Source organism: Thermobia domestica, chromosome 13, assembly GCF_964235325.1.
Source record: "Thermobia domestica chromosome 13, izTheDome1.hap1.1, whole genome shotgun sequence".
NCBI classification, from domain to species: Eukaryota; Metazoa; Arthropoda; class Insecta; order Zygentoma; family Lepismatidae; genus Thermobia; species Thermobia domestica.
The window spans coordinates 140,657,859-140,680,881 of record NC_137466.1 but is presented as its reverse complement, the minus strand read 5'-3'; the positions used below and the strand labels follow the sequence as shown (position 1 = coordinate 140,680,881).

The window sequence follows — 23,023 nt, the reverse complement described above, 5'->3', positions numbered from 1 at the left end:
GTATCAAAATCCGCCACATCCATTTCGCATAGTTTCGAGTAATCTCGTAAAATGTGCAGTGAAGCTCCATATACACGTGTACAAAGTCCCATATTTGAACTAGTTTTTTAGTATGAAATAAACTTTTAATCAAAATTCTGTTTCCATGGAATTCCTTTAGATCAAACATATAACAAGCGATATATAATTCAATTTCGTTTAAAAAAATGGATTTGGCAGCTTTTAATACAAGGTGCCTTATTTCCCAAGAATTTGTAAAACTTCAGTTTCTTATGCAAAGTATATAAAAAAAAACTATTAAATGTTTTTGAAACATAGTCGCTTACTTTGAGGAAAGAACGCAGACTACGCGTATTTGAAAATAAAATCATAAAGTAATATTCGAACTCAAGAGGGACGGGAATAGGGAATGGCGGAAGCTTTATAATGCATGATTTATATTGTTTATAATTATGTTGGGGTCTTTAAGTGTAGTATGCTCAGGTGAGCAAATCAAATAGTTAGAATGGAGAAAAGTAGGAATGTTTTTCGAAATTTCAACTGGAAATCCAATGGGGAAAGTACTATTAGGAAGATACGGATGAAGATAGAGGAACAAAATGAAGATTGATCTGACAGAAATAAGAATATAAAGTATAAACTGGATTCAGTTGGATAAGGACAGAAATCAATTGTGAATATTTGTAAATGCGACATTGAACCGTTCGGGTTCTATTCGCCATAACGTTAGTTAGGTACAGACCATCAAAAAGTAGATATTTCACATAAAAAGTTACACAGTTATTTGTGAAAACAAATAGTATTCCATAACCCCTTCCTCCATACCAAGGTTCTCCAAACTACGGAGAGCCAAAGGGTTCCAAACAGTGATGGACCAGGTTTGATTGTGCTCGTGGACCAGTGTTGGTCACTACTAACGAGGAAACCAATTCAAATGTGACGCGAAATTCTGGACGAGTTTATGCGCAAACGAAGTGTTTTTGTGTGCAATTAAACCCACTAGAGCAGAGTTTCTGAACCTATTGTACGCATATCACTGGTGGTACTCGAACCGCTGTTGGTGGTACGTACGACTTATGGCGCTAATGCTTTGGTGGTACGCCAGCGTAAAAGGTTGAAAACCCCTGCACTAGAGAGAAAAACCCTCGATCTCAGCAATCCGGAGACATAGAGGAATAAGGAGACGGCTGGTGTTCCAATATTTTGTGAATTTTTGAAAATGTAGGTATAGCACAAGTAAAAGAAACTTAAAAATGAAGAATTCTTTCATTCACTAAACTTTAGTTATACATTGCCTTAGACATGAAGGCTACAAAACCGAAGAGTCCATACAAATTCTAGAGGAAGAATGTTTTGGAGAGGGAAGGCAAAAATAACGGAGTTCCATTGTTGCTTGAAATAGGCGCATAAAGTGTCTATGTATAGGTTTCTGGGTACGCTGAATCGAATAAAAGCATCATCAGGTCAAAGAAGATGAGAAATGTAAAAATGATGGCCGTCCGATCTTTCGAAACATTTATAATTTGTACAATTATTAACCGATCGGAACGAAAAGTGGGCCAAAGTGATTGTGCAAAAATTGAGCGATCGGATCGCCCTTGATGATATAGAAATACTGTTGGATTTCTATTTCATAATTAATTTACATTCCTTAATATATAATCAATTGCAATCTCCTGTCTTCCGCAATATGATTCTGTACACATGGCGAAAGTCAGGCTACAATATTAACGCAACTAGTGATTCCTTTCTTAGCATCAATGAAGTGTGCTTTTCTGAGGTCAGCCCGTGACAGCATTAACTGCCAGAGTGGAGACTGTGTGAACGAACAATGTCTCATATGTGCTTCTTGCCGTAAAGCATTGTGTGCCTGACATTTCTTGAACAGAGAGTGCTTCCATTGATCTAGCTTCATATCGTTTCACAATGTATGTTCTTACATACAACGGCATGAGGAACTACTTTACTTTGTGACGTCCATGTTGTTTACATGCACCATTTTTATGTAATATACAGTATATCAGGCGTATAGGGTTTCATTTTTTAAGTTTGTTTATTAATTTATACTTTGCGTTTTAATATATATCACACAACTACACACTGCCGTGTTTACGTTAGCAATAATATATGTTTATGTTTCATATTATTTGATTCGTTTTTCTATTGCGCTTTGGCACAGAATATGCCTTGATATTTTTGTTCACAAAATAACGTCTCTGTTCCTTTGGTAATATATTTAATACATTTTCACATTACATTTTCTCATTTTCTAAGAACTAAAGACATGATATATTAGCAAGTAATATGATACAATTTTGTTCTTCGCATCAATGGTGTTTGTTCTTTCTCATAGCCCCTTCCTTTTCCGGCCCCGGATAAAAGCTACACCAATCACCTGAACATTCAACACCACTTTTATTAGCTCTGGTGCATCTTTCTTACCTTTTAAAAGCAATTTTCAAACATTTTCACTCTAAACAAAGCCGACAATTCACAAAATATCAGAGCACTAGCTTTCCCCTTACCCCTCTATATCTCCGCAACGGTTGAAATCGAGGGTTTTCCTCTCTAATGAAATTCAATATTTACAAAAACACTTCGATTGCGCATAAACTCATCCAAAATTTCGTGTCACACGTGAATCGGTTTCCTTGTAAGTAAATTATGTAAAATAAAAATACTAGTACCGTTTTAGAGTAACTGACAAACATAATGAAATTAAATATTTTAATTGTAATAAAAGATATTAGACTTATTGTAAAAACTTACAATAAGTGACATAGGCCTACACGGATAATCCATATAATGAAATTAAACATTATAATGATGATTAATGATTTATATAGCTGTAACTTTTCACTGACAATTGTTTGCAGTCGTGAATCAAGTTTACTAGTGGATATTATCATCAGTAACTTCCAATGCTCATAAGTTATCTTGAATCTGTAAATATATTTTTTTTGTATATTTAATTTTAGAGATTTTTTCCACATAGATAAGTAGTTCCGAAAGTGGAAATAATACCACGAGCAAATTTGCGCAACTGATCAAACTGCATTAAAATGTAGGCATTAAAATACTTGTTTTTAATGATGTCGTTTACAAATGCACCAAGATCTGAAAAATAAACAAGAAAGCAAGAAAAATCTTTGTTTAAAAAATATAGAAGAAAAACAAATGGTATACTAAAAAGTAAAAAAGTGATGTTTGGAAGATTTTTTTAGAAAACTCTATGCGTAACTTAAAAGAAAATCATGAATAGTGATTTCATAAACAATCAATTTAAATGAAAATTGAAATTTTAAAAAAGAAAAAGATGGATAAAATGTTTAAAATAGGGATAGTCTATTCTGGAATTTTTACTTTCCTAAATTCGAAATTGGAAATTTTCTAAATTCCATAATTTTTCTGAATCCTGAAATTTTCGATTCCGGAAAATTTTGGCCATTCCTAGTTTAAAAACTAATTTTGTTAAGACAGAAAAAGATACTTTTTTTAGTCTGATTTGTTTTATTTTCTTTGTCAATTTTTTCCAAAGAAAGCACTTGTTAAAAAATATTTTAAACTTTATTCTTTTGTCCTTCCTATATTTTGCACCTGTACGGGTTTGTGGGGGCCGCAGTAGCTCAGTGGTAGAGTATTCACCTCTGGCGCATGGGGTCCCTGGTTCGATCCCAGCTCGTGCCAAGTGAACTTTGTGGTGGACAAACAGTGTGTAAGTAGGTTCTCTCATTTTCTCCCACTTTCTTCATTCCACTATTTCATTCATTTCTCACCATCATCGTCTCCTTTAGCCTAGCCGGCATAACCGTGTGACGTAAAGCTCAAAGATTTCATTTATTATTTTTAAAGATCATTTTGTAGGCGTTGTTTATTTGCATGTTATCATACCGAACATGATACACGTGAGCGCTATACGCAAAATGGAACCCTTACTTCGGTTTAAACTTTGCTAATTTTCTATCGGAAGAAAGGTAGGAAGATATAAATATAATCACATATATATGTAGCATCTTAAAGGTTGATGATCTACCTATTACATAATGGCTCTGGGCAAAGCTTTACTACAGCACTTCCACGTGTAGAAAGCATTCTCGTACAACGAACTCACCAAAATACGAATAACAGAAGAAGAGAAAAAATTGACCTTGAAGTGCGTTGGACACAAAAATACACAACTCTATAAATTAATTGAAGGAAATACTATTAAAGCAGAGTTTAGTAAAGTGATACAGCTCTGTGAATAAAGTTGTGGTTAACTTTTCTGTAGGACAGTGAATTGATTTAGAATCTCTTCTTATCTCTTCTTTGCGGTAAGTTCAATGGATAAGTTCCATAAGTTTAGTTTGTGATTCCGTTTCTTTTCTTCTTTTGCGTACCAATATCTAACATGATAAATATAAGACTGTGACATACTGTAAGCTAATGTGAAGTTACGATACCCAATGATGCTTGAAGCGAAGAATACATTTCAGAAACACGGGTCTGCAAAACACGTGCTTAAACAATTATCATTCACGGCGCAACATTACGTAGAACAGAACAATATGATGAATTGTTAAGTATTAAGTCAAGTTTACCGTGTTCTTTTTCCAAAGAGGGAGTGCGTGCGCTCAGTAGTAGAACGCTTACCTCTGATGCATGAGGTCCCTGGTTCGACCCCGCCAAAAGGTAAGTTTGTGGTGGACAACATCGTGTCCGTGGGTTTTCTCGGATTACTTCTGTTTCCTCCCATATTCTCATTCCACCAACTCTTCCATCATCATTCATTTGCCTTAATTATCGTCTTCTTTAACTTAAAAAAGGGCATAATTGTGAGACGTTAAACTGAAAGATTTCAATTCATTTTAAATTTTCAAACCAGAAATGGCAGAAATCAACCACTTTCGGTTTAAACGTATATCGCTAAAATAAAAACGGTAATTGATGTTGAAAAGTAATTCTACATCCTATTTATGCTTCTCAAAAATATGTTCCATCTCCACTGTAATCTCTTTACTAAATCTGAAAGTCGTAGAATTCTTTTAACACACCGCTCTCATACGCCACACTGGTCCAATTTGAATTCACATGTAGGCCTATTGGTATTAATTAGTGGTTCCCAACCTTTGCTGAGTGATGACACACTTTACTGAACATAATATGACACATTCTTACTTGATTTTTATTATAATGATATAAATTATAGTAATGTGATACTATAAGTTTCTATGTAGTAGTGACTGTGATTGATTGGTTGAGGTTTAATAAGTCAGCATCGGGACTAATATTTGCCATTGCTGCTACCGCTGAAGGACTTGACAGCTACAGTCTACCTCAAAAATTAATTTTAACTACTTATTAAACCAGCGTTTCCCAACCGGTGTGCCGTGAATGGGCCGCTGGTGTGCCGAGAGGAATCAAAACAAAATTATTAATTTTATAGTAATCAAATTGTAAAACGTAGGGAAAAATGTATATTTGTATTTCACATTACTATGAACCTCTACTATGAATTTTTAGTTTCATATCGGGTTACTGTTCTGTATTTCTAATGTTGAAAAAAAAGATTTGTTATAATTGTTATGACTATTATTGCTTCTTTATTGTTGCAGTCTATTTCGTAACTTGGAAATTTAAAATATCATTCAATCCTTTCGACAAATTACCCACATTTGTGTTTTAAAAGTAAAAGAGATTTGTTTGTTTGTTCGTTATTTAGTAATCTTCCTTCTTAGTAAAAGGTTGGATACAGTTTTTAAAAAGAAAATGTATTTTTATAAATCTGAGTCCTATATTTCACTGCAATTGTTTTCTATTTTTAAATTAGAATGAAAAATAAGCATAATGATTTACCAAGGGGTCAAAAACAGTGATAGAACTTTTTTCTCTGTGAGAAGATCAATAATCACAGAAAAAGTACCACTGTGTTTTATATTTACAAATAATATATATAAGTGTGCCGCGAAAATCGAAGTAACACCCGTAGTGTGCCGCAAGTTGAAAAAGCTTGGGAAACGCTTTATTAAACGCTTCATGATTTTTAAATTCTAAAATTTTGTGACACATCCTATGAGACTGCGTGACACATTAGTGTTACGCGGCAAATCGGTTGGGAATCACTGTTGTAAACTACTACATCCAACTAAAGTCGGAGTAGAGCATGTAGGAAGGTTTTTGCGTTTGAACAATCGAGTCAGACGGATTAATTCGTCCTAACTATCAGAGATAGCAGATAAACGCTCGTTCTACTGAGGAGGTACGCGTTTCAATGTTAATTCCTTTCGTATAAGGTCTGTTTTCTAAATGTTCTGTCAGTAAGTCACAGGAATTTAAAAATAAGAGGCATGTGCAAGTAAATACTTTCTATTAGCGAACGTTAATTGACAAAATATTATGCCATAGAAACTAAAATCCTTCATGTGGTGTACATGTGACATTGGTTGTTGTTATGATTAAATTTAGAAAAGATTTTTTTTTAATCTCAAATCTAACATACCGTTTGAAAGTGAGTGAGATTGGTAACAAAGCACAACTACTGCCTGGCATTAGTTACATAAGTAGGCCATTAATTTTTAAAAAATCAGATATAGAAAAAGGGGGGAAAATAGTAATAGAGTAAGTCTTAACTGAATTTTAGCGGACTGAAATTCTTCCACATTATCTTTAATTTCATCTAGTTCTTCAAAACTATTACAGTAACTTGTTTGAGCAATAATATTTCGTATGGCATCTCCTAAGCCATTCTCAGTTGAATCCAAGTGATCCCCAGTCGTCTCACGAATAAATAAATAAATAAATAAATAAATAAAGTTATTAAATGAATAAATAAAGTTAATAAAGTAACTTATTATTAAAATAAATAAATCAACTTTACATAATAATATTAATAATAATAATAAGAAGAAGAAGAAGTAAAAGATGAAAAATATCCAGCATTACAAACATGGGGCACCACGGAACTCCAAAATAAAAATAAAAGTTCAAGTATTCAGTTAAATATTGGGAATCTACGTCACCACAATATAGTCAATGGTTCTTAAGCACTTCTACCGACGTACCACCACGTTTGACATACGGAATATTGATGTACGTAGAAAAAGTTATTTTGAAAAGCCATCATACTTCGTCCTAGGAATATTACAATAAATATATCATATTGGACCATAATCAAATTATCTGGTACATGGGGTCTCTGGTTCGATCCCCAGGCAATTAAGATTTTGGTGGACAACATTCTCAGGATACTCCCTCGTTTCCTCCCACACTCTCATTCCACCGATCCTTTCATCTTCATTCTCTTGCCTTAATCATTCGTCTCCTTTAAACTTTACTGTGGGACCTTAAACTGAAATATTTCATTTTCAAAATCAAATTATTATTATTATTATTATTATTATTATTATTATTATTATTATTATTATTATTATTATTATTATTATTATTATTATTATTATTATCACAGTGGTCGCGATGGCTCAGTGCTAGATCGTTTCCCTTGCGTGGAATCCGTGGGAAGAGCTATGGGGAGCATCGCCCGCCAACTTTTTGACAAAAAAAAAAAAAAAAAAAAATGGAACTTCACACTCGCCTAGAAAGTATTCCATAGGTCCGAGACCGACCAAATACTCTGGCCCCCAGTAGATAATTCCTAACACCACCCATGGTGGAATCCCCGGTTTGATCCCACATCGTGCTAAATGGGCTTCGTGGTGAACAAACACGTGTGCGTGGGGCAAGTGACTTTAAACAGGAATCTACGTTAACAGGAATTTTAACAATTGAGAGAAAATTTTAAAAATCTTAGATATTATAAATTCTTTTGGCTTACCATACATTTTATTTTACAATATTGTTTTATGCTTTTCAAAATCCTTTTAATTATTTTATGATAACTTACCCTAATCATAGGCCTATGAAACAACGGCGCAAATCTATCTTTAACATTGGAGGGACGGGACGAGTAAGTTCGTTCCCATACTTTTTTTTTAAGCGATGTTCAAAATATTTATGAAGTTGTAAAACAATGCTGAGGAGGATCAATTGAGCAGAGTTGTCTTCAACATTGGGAGGCGGACAAATTTGAGCTTTATTCTGGGGGAGGAGGCTCACATTACAGTAGATGAATCTGATTTCTGAGGTGAACCTATTGCATATTATATAACAGGCGAAGTAGATGAAGTGGCACTGGGACAGAAATAATCTTTCTCCTCCGAAAACACATTTCAAATCTGATTATTGGGGGGAACAGTACCCCCAGTTCCAAGATTGAGGGGGACATGTCCCTCGCAACGCCCCGGGATTTGCGCCAGTGATATTAAACATTACTGAATGCAATGCTAATTATATATAATTTCTATACCCCTACCCTGCATTACACACCACACTGTAGATGTCACCAAAACTTGGATATGTGTGATATTCTAACGTCCTTAGTTCGCAAAATCTATATATATAAAAGAGAACGCACAAAATCCTTTGTCCGCTCATCACGCTAATACGGCTGAACCGATTTCTTTCATTTTTGGGGGGTTGTTAGGATTTGGACCCTAGATGGTTTTTATCATATCACTTTAATTTTCAATTACCAGTGTCTTGAGATAATTGACCAATCAGGTGTCAATACGTACAAAAAATCCTTTGTCCGCTCATCACGCTAATACGGCTGAACCGATTTCTTTCATTTTTGGGGGGTTGTTAGGATGTGGACCCTAGATGGTTTTTATCATATCACTTTAATTTTCAATTACCAGTGTCTTGAGATAATTGACCATTCAGGTGTCCATACGTACAAATCCTTTGTTATTAGTTCATCATAGGTATAAAAATAAACGTATTTATATGCAACCCGCATGACCCTGTGACTCGGCGGGTTAACATAACTGACAGGCGCTATAAATCACTTGAAAGCGAAAAAGTAAAAATTATCTAAGTAACAAAGTTTATTGCGTTCCGGGATGACCGCAGCGAAGCGGGGCGGGTTGGGGTGACCGCAGCGAAGCGGGGCGGGTTAACATAAATGACAGGCGATATAATGTTAACATTAGTGCAATCTTCTATGGTTTTTATCATATCACTTGAAAGCGAAAAAGTAAAAATTATCTAAGTAACAAAGTTTATTGCGTTCCGGGGTGACCGCAGCGAAGCGGGGTGAACGCTGCTAGTTGAATAATAAATGTAATATTGTAAGTTTTTATTTAACATTAAATTTGAAATATGTAATAACCTGTAAGTTTTATTTGAAAGACACACTTCATATTTGGTTGGCAATACTGTTAACCTTGTTTCGCCAAGTGTTAAAGAGCTTCATCCGAACTTCCATCATGTTGCACAAGGATGAAACTACAAACATCCGAAGGTCTAACCTGTGCTCCATATGCTGTGAGTGGATAAGAATTACTTGAGATGTTTCTCTGTATCGATGCGCCGTCTCATCCAAAGGCGGATCTAGCCCAGGGCCTATGCCCCCCCCCCACCTTTTTGTGTTACACAAATAATTTAAGCTATTATTTATAGATTTTTGGAAGTTTATAAAAAAACTCATGATATAATTTTTGTAGTATGGGTACCGGCTTCCCGCCAGCTTTTAACTTCTAGATACGCCAATGCTCTCATCTAAGGTGGTTCAAACGCTGGAAATTTTTGACCAAGTCTGATCAAATAAAGAACAATAGAGTTGGCGTATTCTTAGGCTTCTACTAAAATTGTCTGTATACTTTGTTAGTAAAGCCGATCAAACATTTTGGAAATCTTTGATTATACCTAAGCAAAGGATTAACATAATAAAAAGTTTATTTGGAAATGTAACTAGAGCTAGTCCCCTCAGTTACTATTCTTTATACATCTATTAATTGACCAAGCGTTGGGAATTGTTGATTATAACAGATCAAACGATTGATATAATAAACCAGCGCCGCGGGACACTGGTGTGCCGCGAGGAAACCGAAACAAATTATTAATTCTATAGGAACCAAATTACAAAACATAACGGAAAATGTATATTTGTATTTCACATTACTATGAACCTCTACTATAAATCTACAATTTTAAGTTTCATACTGTGTTACTTTTCTGTACATTTTTAATGTTGAAAAACGTATTTATCATTGTCATTAACATTATTGCTCCTTTATTGTTGCAGACTATTTCGTAACTTGAAATTTTAACATATCATTCAATAAATTCAACAAAGCAAACATGCATACAAATTACCTACATTTGTGTTTTAAAAGTATAGATTTGTTTATTTATTCGTTATTTAGTGATCTTCCGTTTTAGTTAAAGCTTAGATAGTTTTCGAAAGAGAAAGTGGATTTTTAAAACCTGAGTCCTATTTTTAAAACCTGAGAATTCAAGTTACACCTGTAGTGTGCCGCAAGTTGAAAAAGGTTCGGAAACGCTGTAATAAACAGTTGGATCGGAGGTGTAAGTAGAGCTAGTCCCCTCAATTTCTATCTTTTATACATCTGTTAATTAATCAAATGTTGGGAATTGTTGATCAAACCGATTAAACGCAGATCAAACGATTAGCATCGAGAAGTTTTGAACCTGGCATAAATGAGAGCAATCGTGTAGTTATACCATTTACTAAAAATACCATATATTTACGTAGAGTCAGCGACAAAAGTTCTTTCCGTTTGGTACAATTTATTTTAGGAATAACGGTTGTATGGCTGGACCGTATAGAAAATGTCATTCTTTTTAATTTACTGGCAACTCTACTCAGATTGTTCGTTCATTCAGAAGTTACTTACGAAACTAATTTCATCAAACGGAAAGAACTTTTGTCACTGATTGTACGAGCAGATCAAATGTTAGACACTGTTCAAACGATTGATGTAATAAAGTGAGGAATCGAAGGTGCAGGAGATACTTGCTCCCTTTCCCTCTTTTCTCCTTTACTTTGTTATTAAAGTTGATCAAACGTTGGAATTGTTGATCAAACCTGACCAAACAAAGCTTTGATTTTGTTCGACTTTTGGTTTAGCATTCCCCTCAGCTTCGAGGCTCAATGAAACGTGGACCTACAGCTTAACCTCGGGTTCGAAACACATGATCTCCCACGGAGAATTGAAGCAGGGTCTCCAATGTCAAAGGTACCGCGTTAGCGTACGCTAATCGCTTAGCTAGGACGGACCTCTCAAACGAAGATCAAACGATTATCATCGAGAAATTTCGAATCCGTCGTAAAGGGGAAGTTACTATGCAGTTTGCCACTTTTTAAAAATAGCTTATGTTAGTAAAGCCGAACACGCGTTTAAATTTGTAGATAATCCATCATCACAGGATGACCAAACGATTGACATAATAGTCTAAAGTATCGAATCAGAGATGTAATGGGCGCTAGCCATCCGTTTTCTATGTTTTAAAAGTGTTAGTAAACCTAAAGTTAATCAAACGTTAGAAATTGTTGATCAAATGCGGATCAAATGATTAGCATTGAGAAATTTTGAATCAAGTGAAAATGGGGACTAGAGTACAGGTATAATTAGCTCCTACTAAAAATAGCTTATATTTATATTAGTAAAGCCAATCAAACCATATCGAAACGCTTGACACGTAAATAATTTTAAATTTAGAGTGAGAGGGCTAACTGCTCGCAGGTAGATTTTGTTATTAGTCTGCCCCCACGATAACTCTTGAACGGCTGCGAGCATTAAAAATTCTGTTTCTTGCAATAAATAGCTAGAACAATTATTTCGGCCAAGCTAGTTAACGAACGAAATCCGTTAATATCGTAACGGATAACGGCGAAAACCTTTATGTTATTCCACATGATAACTTTTGAACGATAGCGAATTTTTGAATTTTGTTTAGTATGTAATAAATAGCTTTAACGATTATTTCGGTCGAGTTCATTAACGGAGTCAATCCGTTAACACCTTAACGGGTAATAACGGCGATTTACCTCTCCGCATGATGACACTTGAAAGTTAAGTATTTGTAATCCTTTTTGCCATAGATAGAGCGATTATCTGTGCCGAGTTCGTTAATGGAGTCAATTCGATAACGTCTTAACGGGTAACGGAGACTTACATCTGTCCGTTAGTCCACTCGATAGTTATTTAACGAAAGTGAATTTGTGAATGATTTTCTTTCGAAAGATAGTAATAAAAGTTACACATATTACCAGGGGTAAAAGTGGACCTGAAAAGGTAGGGGGGCATGTAACCCCACGCCGTCTCCCGTGCCTATCTTTGCTCATTGTTTTTTAGGAAGTGGAGGGACGCTTTTTAGGAAGTGGAGGAGATATTTCTGGAAGTAGGGGATCGACGTCTTCCCGCGTTTCCCCCTCTTTTGTCTGTTAGATGGCAGCCGTGTCATCCTTTAATACAAAATACAATGTATAGACGTTGCGACTACTGCACTTGGAGGCTTCGCATCATTCTGATTTATCCAAGGATGAAGCTATTGAACAGTTCTGAAATTATACTAATTGCTGTATGTATTATCATGTAGCAAACATGTGGTATAAATCTTATTCCACTCACACGTACCTTTCTAGGTGACCCAAATTTCATAATTCACTAGTTTAATATCCCTACTCACAAAGGCATACTTAAATACATTCAATTCTAATAAATTGTTCCGATTATTTAATGTTTATTCAATTTTATTTTTCATCATCCGCTGGTACTTGACCTTAAGACATATTTTATGTTTTTAAATTGATCCATAGAATCTCCATAAATTTTTCATACTATAAAGCTTGCATTAATAACGGATCCTTGACCTTACGTTATTTCTTTCCAAGGTAAAACAATCATATTTATTTCCTCCGTCTTCATTGTACGTACTTTGTCCCATTGTTTCTATTGTTTAAATTAACTCTAATACATTATTTGCGTGTGTGTGTTGATAATACAGGTTTAACATTTTCACCCAGCTACTGTTAATATAATAAAAATGGTTTTACATTAAACAAATAATTTAGGGTCTATATCAGTTTACTTTCGCTTTTTGTTGGCTGCACAGGAAAAGATTCGCACTTTAAAGCACCAAGAGTAAGTTCGATTCCATTTAACGTATATCAGTGATAATTGTTTTAAATAAAAAATACTATCTTCACGTAAGTATAAAGAATGTGTTTGCATTTTTTTTAAGGACAAGAGTTAGGGGTAGCTATGATTTTTATTGCATTGCTTTGCAGAAAAGCAATAAAACGATGTTTTTTTTTTTGTGACAAAATGGTTCCCGCTTGGAATGTTGAAGACCTGGGTTCTGTTGCTGATCTCTCTCTATTAAAACAGGGAGTGGCAGAAAATAAACCACTTCCAGTTTTAACATTGATGGAATATAAACGGTAATAAATAGAGAGAAAGCTTTTTTTTTTTTTTTTTTTTGCAATAGATTAAACGTCTCAGAAATACATTTCATTACTATCCTTAAGAATCTACTGGAACCGGAAATGGTAGAAATCAACTATGACTTACGATTTCAACTTTGATCTACATAGAGCATAAACGCTAGGAGATAGCGAGAAGTGGTTTTATGGAATCGTTTTTACCGTTCTCAGAATAGATACCTTCTCTCATAACTCCCTATTCATACTTGAGGTGGTAGAAATAAACTACTTTCGTTTTAACATTGATTGATATGGAATGGAATCGATAACCGATAGCGAGGAGTGACTTTCTGTAATCAATTAACCGTCCCAAGAATATAATCTATGTCTACTGTAATCTCTGAATTAATATCAGAAGTGGCACAAAGTAAAACCACTTCCGGTTTTAACGTTAATTGCAATAGATTAGAAGTGATAGAGATAGAGAGTTGAGTTGAGTTGATTTTGAGTTTTACGTCCCGTTCAGCAGCGAGGCTATATGAGACGTGGACCTACTGATTAACGTGGAATCCGAACCACATGAGCTCCCGCCGGAAATCGAACCCGGGCCTCCCACGCCAAAGGATAGAGATAGAGAGAAACGGTTTCCTGCGATTGATTAAACCTTTTAATAATACCTTTGTTTTCCATCCATAAATCTCTATTAAAACCGAATATGGTAGAAATGCAGCACGATTTCCTTTTTGAATATCGATCCACATAGAGCAAAAATGCTAAGAGGTAACGAGAAGCGATTTTATGAAATCAATTTACCGTGTAAGAATAGGTATTATCTCCTCTATTCAACCCCTCTTCCAAACAGGAAGTAGTAGAGATCAATAACTTTCTCTTTTTAACATCAAGTGCTATAGCGTGAAAATAGTAGCAGAAAGCAAGACGCGGTTGTCTGTAATCAATTAAGTTTTCTAAGAATGTGTTTTATGTTCACTCTAACCTCTCTGTTAAAACCAGAAGCGTCAGAAATCAACCACTTTCGATTTTAACTTTGATCGTTATAGAGCGAAAATCGAAACGGATAACGAAAAGTGGTTTTCTGCTATCGATTTAGCGTCCCAGAAGTATAATCAATGTTCATTCTAATCTCTTAATTAGAACCTAAAGTGATTGCTTTTCTGTCACTTTCAATTTTAAAGTTGATTGCAATAGAGCAAAAATGGTAATAGATAGAGAGATTCGATTTTCTGCAATCGGTTAAGTATCCAAAGAATGCATTACATCTCCGTCCTTAACTCTCTGCTAAAACCGGAAACAATATTGAAAACGAGTCTCTATTTCAATATCGTTTTACATGGCGCAAACCTGACAGAAAATCGCGAGAGAGCTCCCTCGTGGCTAAGCAATTAGCGTACGCGCCTTTGGTGTGGGAGACCCGGGTTCGATTCCCGGCGGGAGCTCATGTGGTTCAGATTCTACATTAGCCAGTAGGTCCACGTCTTATATAAACTCGCTGCTGAAAGAGAAGCCAAACTAAAATGAATTCAACTCAAAATCGCGAGAAACGTCTTTCTGGGATCGATTCGATTTAGCGTTCGAAGAATAGATACAATCTTCTCTCTTATTCAAACCAGAAGTGGCCAAAATTAAGTACTTCCCTTTTCAAAGTTGATCGCTTTAGATGAGAAAACGTAATTTAAAAAATGAGAGGCAATTTTCTGTAATCAATCAAGCGTCCTAAAAGTACATTCTATCTGTACTTTAATCTCTCTACTGAAAGCGCAAGTGGCATAAATTCAACCTGTTGCGGTTTTAACGTTGTTTGATATGCAGTAGAAAAGGTAACAGATAGAGAGAAGCTGATGTTTCCTGTAATCGATTAAGCGTCTCAACAATCTTTTCATTTCCATTCTTAAGTCTCTACTAAAATAGGAAATGATAGAAATTCAATATCACTTCCTGTTTCAATATTGTCATCTATAGCAAAAATCTTACGAGATAGCAAGAATAAGTTTCATGGAATCGATTTAACGTTCTAAGAATGTTCTGTCTTCTCTCTTAACCTGTTCTTCAAATCGGAAGTGGTAGAAACGATCCACTTCCGGTTTTAACGTTTATTGTTATAGATTCAAAATGGTAACAGATAGCAAGAAGCGACTTTCTGTAATCAATTAACCGTTCCACGATTATATTCAGTTTCCACTCTAATCTCTCTACACAACCTGTAGTGGTATAAATCTACTACCACTTCCGGTTTAAGTAATAATTGAGATAACATCACCCCATACAAACCAAACTCTTTCAGATTCTTACACGTCACACTGCTACTTGTTATGTTTGCAAAAAAATAATTTTCTCGATTTTCTCGGAAACTACGCATAAGACTTTACAGTGACTCGTCTATTTCATTTTGTTCAGCTGAATGAATTCTATCGACATTTATAGACCTACTGTATTCTTTTATCTTTGTGCGCTTTCCCCCTCAAACACTAATAGTATGATAGAAATTACTTTTGATTTATAATATTAAAAGAATACACATAATCGTTAATTCCCTTTGTATAAAAATTCAAAAATCTGACTAAAGTGAAAATAATAACTTACGATAGAGTATCGGCAGTGTATCAGATATATTACCTTGTGTAAATGTACTTGAATAATGAAGGTAAATGGTGTATTGTCGAAACTGTAACGCAAGCTTTTAATGAGATTTTTACTTTGGTCTCATTTTTTTCTTTTCACTTAAAGCTATAGATTATTTTTAAAAAATTAGAATGAGCTACGTCATATTTACACTTGAGTTCCTTTTTATAATTAAATAGCATTAAGATTGATCAATGTAAATTAGCGGAATGTAATATATTGAGAAATGTACGATATCATCTTTTCTGTCTCGTATTTTCTGTGTAAAGATGATCAAAGTATTTCAATTAAGAAATTTAATTCCACGTAGTGAGTAAATGACAAAACAAAATGTTCTTTACGTCTAATTTACTGTCAGGTGGCACAGTAGATCAATACTCATTTGCTCGGCAGACGCCGTTCCGTTCATACCGTTGTCTAAGTAGGTGTGAGAGTAGTGAGTGTGTTTCCTCTCTTCAACTCACCGTGCATCATCAAGTGGAGTATTTTCTATTATCAAATACTTAATTCTATTTACTCCTGTTCTTATATACTGTAGTCTAGTGTAAAATATAGTTTTTTTTTCCTTCTAAGCGTAACATGTCCGTTATTCGAGTGAATACTTTACGTTTGTCATTAACAGACGTAGTGAATAAGCTTAATACATTAGTCCTGCACGAATGGATTCGCAATACTTTTCATCTGCTTCCTGATCACGTTGTTATAAAATAGTATTGAATTTGATAATAATCTTAAGTCAAACAGTTCTAAAACTAACTCTATGGCCTATGGAACCCGGAGGTTCAATGCCGCGTTCCCAAAAGCTCTCCACAGACTTTTATCCTTAGCTAACTGCATCCAGTTTCTACTTTGTATTCCAATCTCTGCGCGATCCATCTTAATATTGTCCTCCCATCTCCGCCTAGGTCTTCCTAATGGTCGTTTTCCGATTGGTCTTCCAGTCAAGACTTTGAAAGCGTTTCTACTTTCTTCCATTCTAGCTACATGACCCGCCCATCTAAGCCTCCTAAACTTGACGACCCTAACAATGTTGGGTAGACTGTATAAATTATGTAGTTCCTCGTTATGAAGTTTCCGCCATTCCCCATTCCCGTTCCTCTTGGGTCAGAATATTCGTCTCAGGATCTTATTCTCAAATACTTTCAGTCTATGTTCTTCCCTCAGAGTAAGTGACCATGTTTCGCAGCTACACAGAACAACAGGCATGATTATCGATTTGTATATTTTAAGTTTCAAATTCCTCGACAGAATTCGCGACGACAAGAGATTTTGAACCGAATAGTAACACGAATTCCCTGCTTTTAGTCGACATTTAATTTCTTCGTGAATATGATTTTCCTCTGTTAATATTGGTCTTAGATATTTGAAACTATCCGCTTTATTATTTAACTTTCAAACAGTTATATCTTAAGTTAATATCGCAAGTACTTTGTGAACAAATCCTGTTTCGAGTGAATTGAAAGGTCACCTATTCAGATGATCTTGGTACGTATAACATTTTAATAGATTCCACAAGTTCCAACATTATGATTGTTCGTTTACATTTGGTACCCACCGAATTAGAAGATCAACATACTTCCCGTGTCCTACCCCAGTACGGTGATGTCAATTCAATCACCGATGAAATGTATTCTACTGGACACATGTATGAAGTAAGAACTGATAGAAAGATAATATGTATGTGTATTAAGCACCCTATACCTTCTTATGTGACTATCTGCGGTTTACGTTTGTGGTTAACGTATGGAGGTCAAGTTAAAACCTGTGTCATTTGTCACTCACTGGTTTGTTTTCTGATGGAATGTGCGAAGCGCCGTATCCCTTCTTCCATAACAGCTTCATTATCCTGTGCCCCGACATTCATGCCCGGTACTTTGAACAAAGTGGATACTTTAGCGGACGTTCATTCGTTTACCAGCTTTCCAGTATTAAATTAGAAACGTCCTCCGACTTTACAGGAGAACCTCCCACTTCCAGCTGCGACTTCTGGCACTACATTTCCCAGGGCATTCAATGTAGATGAACCTAATTATCAGCACGATGTTCCCGCTAGTTATACAGTTGCACCTGCCGCCAGTTCCTCCGCTACTGCCTCCCAGAGGATCCTTACTTCCACTCCAACATTGCAGAGTGACTTGTTTTCCACAACAGAGTTTTCCTGTTCCAGCATCTCCAGAATCGCAGGGGGACATGTTATCTGCATTCGCGGTAAGTACTCCACCATTAGCGATCATTGATGAGTACCACCAGAAAGTCAGTGTTTCTCTCGATATGGATTCTCCATCTACAGAAGCATCCCATTTTCCCTCTATACCCGAGACGAGTCGTCGTAAATGTAGACCTCAGTCTTCACATCGTGATAAATCCAAGTGAATTTATAAACTTCAGAAAACTAAGAGTGCTTCTCTAATAAACAACAAGTGTGTATCTGGTTTCACGACGTCACGAGCAGGTCCCTATCACAGTCAAACAAGTGTCAAGGTGAATGATATTGCTGTTCCTCCACACAAATAATCATATCATCACCCTCTTTAGGATAGGAATATGTATGAGAGTTGTCACCCGTCTTTGTTTTTTCAAGTGTATTGCGCTATTTCCTTGGGTAGTGTTTATTTGGCGTCTTTATCTTTCTGTGGTCATTAACTGTGTATGCAACGCGTATAGCTACTATTAATGTCAATGGTATTTCTAGACTTACCAAGCGAAAAGCACTATCCAATTACGCCAACAGATCATATCTGGATATAATTTTCCTTCCAGAATGCAATATTGATAATTTCTCTTTTATCTTTAATCACTTGTGGGAAGTCAATCCTTCCGAAACTGGTTCTGGAACAGCTACTTTATATCGTAAAAGTATCCTATTAACCGACATTTTTAAATTTCCGTCAGGTCGCATTATTACAGCCAATTATGAAATGTACACTTTTGTAACTTATATTCGTCGTCCGGAAATAATAATCGTTCTGAGCGAACCTTCTTCTATCTCACCAATGTTCCAACGGAGTTACATTCTGGTGCCCGATATTTGATCTGTGTCGGAGATTACAACCCAACGTTAGACTTTATAGACTCAAGTTTAGATTACAACACTTCTCTGTATTGCGCAAATTGGTTCAAGATTTTAACTTAGTTGACCTTTGGCGCCATTATAAGAGTAATGCCTCACGGAAAACGTTCTTTCGGCGCTATGGATCCTCTCGCTTGGATCGAATCTATGTCAGATCCACTTTATATAATTTTGCGCGCTCTATAGGTGTTCTCCCTGTATGCTTTTGTGATCACTGTGCTGTAGTTTGAACCATTGATTTGCCCATCCAGAAGAACTTAAAGTCATCCTTTGTTTGGTTATTCAATAATAACCGTTTGTCTGACAAGGATCTTTAGTTGCTCATTACCAATTGATAAAACTATTTAATGCGCTTTAAAACTCAAAAGAAAAGTTTATTTTCCTGGTGTTTATCTCACATTAAACCGTATTCTTAGTCTACCTGTATGTAACACAGCAAAGTCAGTTTTTATATTTTCAAGGAAGAATATAATTGTTAATCTAATTTATTATGTGCCTACTACAAAGAACTCGCCTAAGTGGTTGACGTACTACATCGTATTAACGAAATTAAGGCACTTCTACTTACTTTGCACCGTAGAAAAAGTCAAGGTTTTTTTCATGAAAGGCAAGACAACGGTGCTTCAACACGAAGTTGAATCTTCACATACAGTTAACCGTGAAAGGCGAAGAGGTAAACAAAACATTATTTGCAAGATCACCTTTCTTAACGGTGAAGTTCACAAGAAAGATCGTGTACTCTCAGCTCTGTCACTGCATACCAGCACCTATATTCCAAAGTTCCGGTATGAAAGAGGAATGGGAACGGGGGCTATGATTCTCGAAATTCCTTAAGGTTACAGACAAGAAATTTAGTTTAGGCATCTCATTTTTAGTAATTAAATCCAAGTTTTGCCGTTTTCTTTTTGAATTTGCCTAGAAGGAGGGAAAAGAAGTGGAAAAGAAAGGGGTGGACAATTCACTAAAATTCAGACTTTCTTAGGTGTAGAGAAATTATATTTGATATTTAAACTTTTCATTTAAAATAATAAAAAGGTCCGTGTTTAAGCGTTTTTTTTAAATATTTGATGTTGATAAGAAGAAAAAATGATGAATGTGGTTCACTAAGGTGCCCATACAAAATGTTCGAATTTTATATGGGACTTTAGTTCAGACAAATTTGAAATCTTCAAAAGAAAGAGCGCAAAATATTGGAGACAGTAACATTGTGGAGATGTTTTCTATTAAGATGTTTTAAGGGACTGTCGCGTTTATGACACTACCTGCTAGTATTGCAGCTTACATACGGACAGAATTATTGGAATAGAATTATTTCCTATCTTGTATGAAAACTCTCCAAGTTTTTGTGCTAACTTCCACAAATGTTCGATGTGCTGTAAGTTCCATTACCACGAACGTTCAACTTTCACTCTTAGCATCACGACTACTGTTTCTCTCTTTACATAGATGCTCTGTTCCCTTTAACTTTGCACACCCTCTGCAAATTCCAATAGCGGACAAGTTCTGACATGAGTGTAAAAGTGGCTTTTGACTATAGTAAATGTGTTTCTCCCATGGGATGTGAAAAAACGAAGTGTGATGTCACTGCCAATTTCCTGTCTTCGTGCTAACTACACTGTAAAAAATTTCATAGGTAAATTTACAAAAATCGGTGGCAATCTGTTTGCCACTCCTCTATGTAAATCAATTTACACCTATAAAGTAAAATTACTAATATGAAATGGTGTAAAATTATATTTTTATCAATAAAACTATCATACTTTCTTATAAATTTACTGTTAATTTGTAAAATAACCCAGCAAAGTTTGTAATTTAATCTAAGGAAGTGTAAATCAACTTACAAAATAAAGGGTAAATGATTTTACATTGATGTTTGGCAATTTAATTACATTTTTTTTTCAGTGTATGGTGCCTAGTAAAGTCAAATTCGGTATAGAGAACTTTGTTGAGTTACCATGGGAATATATGTGATTTCATACATGTGTTCATTACTTTGCATTCTGGTGCACAAAAAGTTACAGAAACCGTAACAATTAGTTTTAACCAGTTTGCATTTGGTCTCTGAGTATGCAACATTTTTTTTTCTGTTTTCAAGGATAGTGAACTTTCTTTTGAACTACTTCTTGACCCTTTTAATCTTCATTTACACTATTTTTTACGGATTCATATGATGTTTAAATAATATTAGGAAATGTGATCTAATTCTGGCGATGAACTTTCAGTGTTTTTTAGATACATATTCTGCTACAATAATCTTTATCATATCTTATAACGATAGGCTTGTAGTAATATTTGTAGTAATACAATGATGATTTCAGGCAGGGAGAGAATTTCAACAAACACGGGGAAGTACTACGAAAGTACTGAGAATCCACTTGAGAATCATAAAAGCTATAGGCCCCGGAAGATTTCGTAAGTCTGGGGGAGATTTCCTGCCGAAATCATCATTGTGTTGCTATCCTATTTATCTCCAGATAGCGCAGCGCAGTATGAGGCATTTTTACTTCATAGACAGTCAGATTAACTAGAATTACGAGAAACATAAATTGAATAATCATTAGTGTTTTTTCTCTCTTTTCAGGTAAGAAATCAAGTAATTTCGGAAGAAAATGTATGTTTTAACAATTCTATTCGCCATCCTGGTGTGTCTCTACAAACTTCTAACATGGAACAATGACTATTTTAAGAAACGTGGGATCCCATTCGTACAACCGTTGCCTGTTCTTGGTAATGCATTGGATATCTTGTTACAACGAATGAGTCCTGCAGAATTTTTTGCAAGCATGTATAATAAACTAAAAGGAAACAGTTTTGGAGGAATATTTTTGGGACCAAAGCCTGTCATCCTTGCTTGTGATCCTGACTTTGTTAAGCAAGTGATGTCCAACATGGATCATTTTATCGATAGAGCGTTTCAGCCAGATAAAGTTGCAGATCCACTTGCAGCAAAATTATTATTTTTCTTAAGAGGAGATGAATATAAGTATGCAGCACCTAAAATTCGGCCTTACTTTAGTATTAAACATGTGAAAAGAATGTTTCTGGACGTACACGGAAAAGCCCACACTTTAACGCAAGCACTAGAAAGTTACGCAATACGCTCAGAACCTGTTAATATCTTAGATTTTGTGGATAAATTTTGCATAGATAACACGATATATGTATGTTCGGGTGTTGATTTTAATAGTTTTATTGATCCTAACACCGAGATTGTGGAAACAGCTAGAACAATGGTGGAACCGTCTTTACAAAGACTGCTTCGGTTTGGTTTGGTTGCTGTAATGCCATATATGACTCGGATTTTAAGGTTGTCAATCATTGAGAAGAGTGTTCTCGACTTTGTTCGTAAAACTTCAACAGAGCTTTTTCAGGAAAGAAAGAAAGCTGGCATTGTTCGAAATGACTTTTCCGACTATATATTTCAGATGAAGGAAATTGAACCAGGCATTACAGATGAATCTCTCTACGATCCTAAAACAGGTGAGAAAATTTAACTAGAGGCGTATGCAACAGGATAATCATTTATTATTATTATTATTATTATTATTATTATTATTATTATTATTATTATTATTATTATTATTATTATTATTGGTTGATTGTAGTTTAGTATTTCTTTCAGCACCAAGGCTACATCAGACAAGGATCTACAGTTTAAAGGCTATTCCAGCAGGAATCGAACTTGAGATCCCATGCGAGAAAGGCTCGCGTTTTAGTCACTAGATTAGTGGGAAGAGCTATTATTATTATTATTATTATTATTATTATTATTATTATTATTAGTAGTAGTAGTAGTAGTAGTAGTAGTAGTAGTAGTAGTCGTCGTAGTAGTAGTAGTAGTAGTAGTAGTAGTAGTAGTAGTATGTCTTCCCATTCTGCCTAAAGGCCCTCCAGCACTTGCTAGAAAATATTTTAAAAGATATTATCTTTAATCAGACCGGGAGTTCCCGTTCTGCATAATCTTTCAAGTCAGGGAAATTCTGAGCAGGAAGGGATCTTTTTAAGTAATTGTAACAGAGTTTGTAAGAAGAATAGTTGTAGTTCATCTCGAA

The 23,023-nt window shown here is 35.2% G+C and overlaps 1 protein-coding gene across 1 annotated transcript in view; it reads left to right on the top strand.

Moving 5' to 3' along the window:
• The first annotated feature begins 4,241 nt into the window (after positions 1 to 4,241).
• LOC145668596 (cytochrome P450 6j1-like) overlaps positions 4,242 to 23,023 on the top strand; it is a 36,529-nt gene continuing 17,747 nt past the window's right edge. Inside the window, exons 1-2 of the mRNA XM_081736618.1 lie at positions 4,242 to 4,313; positions 21,553 to 22,451. Coding sequence (XP_081592744.1) covers positions 21,581 to 22,451 — 871 coding nt within the window. The 5' untranslated portion in view covers positions 4,242 to 4,313; positions 21,553 to 21,580. The remainder of the gene's footprint in view (positions 4,314 to 21,552; positions 22,452 to 23,023) is intronic.